Below are 4,167 nucleotides of genomic sequence, written 5' to 3'. Positions count from 1 at the left end.
TTGTTTGTCGTTTCTCCGATCACAAATGCAGACATGGTTTTACGTTTATGCGGCAAAAGACAGTATAAGTCATTATAATCCATAATTATGTCCCCACTGGATGCAACGAATGCCTCGTTCATAATGGGTTTTCATGTTTTTGAATCATCGCTCCGACCTGACAGGGCATCACAATATGGTAGGGCCGTAACATTTCCGTCACACGCTTGAGGTATTCGGCCAATCATAACGCACTGGATAGTTGGCCAATCACAGCACACCTTGCTTTTCAGAATGATGAGCTTTGTAAAAATCGACGCGTTTCAGAAAGGTGGGGCATAGAGGAGAAACAATAATGTACAGTATGTGGAAAATAATGTGTTTTTTGAACCTTAAACCGCATAAACACATTTCATTACACCAAATACACAAAATAATGTTCTTTTTAGCAACATCATATGACCCCTTTAAAATAACTCAAAACAAAAACTGCATAGCAACACCCTAATAACCACATGAACCACATAGCAAAACACTGAAAACTCTATAACCTACCTTCCCCTGTCCACCAAGCCACCAAACTGGACAAAAATCCCCTGCACAATTAAACTAAATCTATTACGGCTGTCGCGAATAAAGTGAAAACGATAAGTGTCAACTGCATTAAATTTAGATCTGCTCATATTGCACCATATGTTTGTTTAGTGCGCACACTCGCTGACTGAAAGTGCAGACGAATGTGTGATGTAAGAGATTTATTTCGCAGTGTAGACAGCTTCAGTGATTATAACAGGAGTTTTTGGAGAGTGCCAAAACTCGCCCTAGACTGAAGTCAGTGATCATGTTCTCAATGTTCTTTGCTTGCTTTATATACTTTATTATTATTAATTTATTGTATATAATTTATTCGCTGTTTGAATAACTGAAATGTAAGCGTTATAATTAGTAACTTACAATATGTTTGATTAAACTGTAAACACTTTAACTAAAAATTTAGTCGTATTAAAAATATTTGATGACATGACATCCACTAACACTGACATCACACTAACATTAAACTTATTTTAGCCTTACCCAGGAGTTGGGTCACCCTCCGCCTTTGCTGCCACAGAATACATTAGAAACCACATCTCTCTCTCTTTTACACACACACACGCACAGTTCTTTTTAACATAATCTTTCTTGCATTAGATCAGGCGGCTCAAAGCGTTGCTGGAGAGCTCTGTTGTGGCACATGAGATGATTGGTTGCTGATGCAGAGAAATCTCATGGCTCAAAGGTTGTGCTCCATATGAATTATTCATGTTTTTTTTCGGGCTGCCGTTGTGTGTCATGCAGGATTGAAAGGAAGTGCTAAGATGCCACTGTTTTCCCAAAACAATGTGTTTTATGCAGCTATACTCCGCCCAAGGTCACTATCTTCATTCAAAGACACTGCAAATGCAGGCACCCGGAGACAATGTGTAAATATTTATTCTGGTCGAGCAGCAGGAGCCCTGTGCAGTCATGAACTTCTTAATGTCATAAACATTCCCGCAGGCTCCTGATAAAGCACAAGCTCTCACTTTCACTCTCTTACCCCGTCCAACATGCTGTCCATCCATCTCTTCACGGTTGTGTCCAAGGCCTCACCGTCCAGTCAGTCATTGACTTCACAGGCAACGTTCTTGTGTGAAGGCACTATAACATATGTCCAATGAGCTAAAACAAATTCAAAAGAGGTTTAGGGATGACCATGAATATTTGAACGCTTATTTCTCAATAAGGAAAGATAAGTTGGAAAAAAAAATACATTTAATTAATTTGTTCAAATGGTAATTACATTTAATTGAATTAAAATTCGATTTAAATAAATTTAATTAATTATTAATTCTTTCAACATCAGACAGCATTTACATTGTTTTAACCAGCCAAATCTCTCACACAGGATAATATATATTTAGTTAATACAGTGCTTAATTCACAGCATAAATGGAATGTAATTTGAACAAAGTACAAAAAAAAATTATATTTGTGCATTTAATTGATTTGTTCAACTGCCAACTCAATTTAATTAATCTAGTTAAAATGTAATTACATTAAATGTATTTTAAATGAATTTAACTAATTTAAATGTATTATTAATTCTTTTCACATCAGACGGCATTTACATTCCTTTAAGCAGATGAATCACGCTCACAGGATCATGAGATATCATATTTAATAAATACAATGCTTATCTATCAGTATAAAGATTCATAAGGTTTTTTAAAATGACATTTGTACATTAATTTGTTCAACTGCCAATTAAATGTCATCAATTGGATTCAAATGTAATAATACATTTAAATGTATAAAATTGCAATTATTTTAAATGTATTAAAGATTGATTTATTAACACAAAATAAGTAATAATAATAATAATAATAAAAATAAGATATAATAATACATTTTAATGTAATTAAATTTAAATTTATTATAAATGCTTTCAACATCGGACATCATTTACTTGTATGTTCTTTTATCCAGCTGTATCACACACACAGGATCATGGGATATCATATGCAGTGAAGGATGCATCCTTCCAAAATCATAGAGTTGAAGACCGTAGTAGACAAGATATTAGTCAAACATTGAATTTTTTTTTTTTTTAGATTTTAGACAAAGCCTGTTACATTCTATTCCTCACAAGCTATTGTGCATTGTGAGCTGTATGTACTACATTTATGGAAATTTCAAGGAGAAGGTATTATTTGGGAACTTGACAGCTCCTGGGCAGTCTCCTTTCATTGTATGGAAACACAGATGCTTGTCTTCTTTTCACCACAGAGAACACTGACACTTACTCACTCATATTGTGTCTCCTGCATTATTTCCTCTGCCTCACTTTACCTCAGCGACCTCGTGTGATCAGGAGCAGGTGTTAGCACAGGAAGAAGCAAGACAACATAAAAATGAAGCGGTTTTTGTGCCGGATTGTACTCACGGTGGCCTCTACAAACCTGTTCAGTGCCATCCCTCCACCGGGTACTGCTGGTGTGTCCTGGTGGATACTGGACGGCCCATACCTGGCACATCCACAAGGTAATGTACTCATTATAGCAAAGTACATAAAAAAACGGGTGAAAAATTCTCCAGGACAACTACTAGGATGTTACTTCAGCATGACTTTTAAAGGAATAATTCACCGAAAACTGAAAATGTACTCACCCTCAGGCCATCTAAGATGTAGATGAGTTCGTTTCTTCATTGGAACTGAATTGGAGAAATGCTTGCCAATGGATCCTCTGCAGTGAATGGGTGCCGTCAGAATGAGAGTCCAAACAGCTGATTAAAAACATCACAATAATTCACAAGTGATCCTCCAGTCCATCAATTAACATCTTGTGAAGCAAATAACTGAGTGTTTGTAAAAGACAAATTTATCATTAAGGCATTTTAACTTTAAAAATACCTTGTTTTCACATGTAAACGGTGCTTGGTCTGTGCATACTTCTCTCCTCATTCAGACAAGACGACTTTTTCACTGGAGAAAGCAATATTATGGATGGAGGACTCGTATTTTAGCTGGAAGTAATGGTTCGAAGTTAGAAACATTACAAACATGCAGCTTTTTGCTTCACAAGACTATAAGTGATTACTGCAGAGGATCCATTGATGAACAAGTGATGTAATGCTACATTTCAAGTCGGTTCCGCTTAGTGCATCTTGGATGGCCTGAAGGGGAGTACATTTTCAGCATTGTATTTTTATTTTTGAGTGTACTATTACTTTAACATCCATTTTAACAAAATGTTATTTTAAACACTTTAAAATACCTCTGGCGCCTCGAGGAAACAAATCCGTCCTTATTTAGTTGCCAAAATACAACTTAAAGGGATAGTTCATCCAAAAATGAAAATTTGATGTTTATCTGCTTACCCCCAGGGCATCCAAGATGTAGGTGACTTTGTTTCTTCAGTAGAACACATATGATGATTTTTAACTCCAACTGTTGCAGTCTATCAGTCGTATAATGCATGGCAATGGTAACAAAATCTATGAGAGTAAAAAAACATGCACAGACAAATCCAAATTAAACCCTGCGGCTCGTGACGACACATTGATGTCCTAAGACATGAAACGATCAGTTTGTGCCAGAAACCGAACAGTATTTATATCATTTTTTACCTCTAATACACCACTATGTCCAACTGTCTTTGGGCGCGC

The 4,167-nt window shown here is 36.1% G+C and overlaps 1 protein-coding gene across 2 annotated transcripts in view; it reads left to right on the top strand.

Moving 5' to 3' along the window:
* The window catches only part of LOC107676362 (SPARC-related modular calcium-binding protein 2-like), a 41,774-nt gene that overhangs the window by 26,732 nt on the left and 10,875 nt on the right, over positions 1-4,167 (top strand). For both annotated transcript variants that reach the window (XM_016470883.1, XM_016470884.1), the window contains exon 8: positions 2,856-3,042. In XM_016470883.1, the coding sequence (XP_016326369.1) occupies positions 2,856-3,042 (187 nt within the window). The remainder of the gene's footprint in view (positions 1-2,855; positions 3,043-4,167) is intronic.

Source organism: Sinocyclocheilus anshuiensis, unplaced genomic scaffold (assembly GCF_001515605.1).
Source record: "Sinocyclocheilus anshuiensis isolate Anshui unplaced genomic scaffold, SAMN03320099.WGS_v1.1 scaffold961, whole genome shotgun sequence".
Lineage (NCBI taxonomy): Eukaryota > Metazoa > Chordata > Actinopteri > Cypriniformes > Cyprinidae > Sinocyclocheilus > Sinocyclocheilus anshuiensis.
Note: the sequence above shows the minus strand (reverse complement) of the source record. Positions and strands in the feature narration are given on the sequence as shown.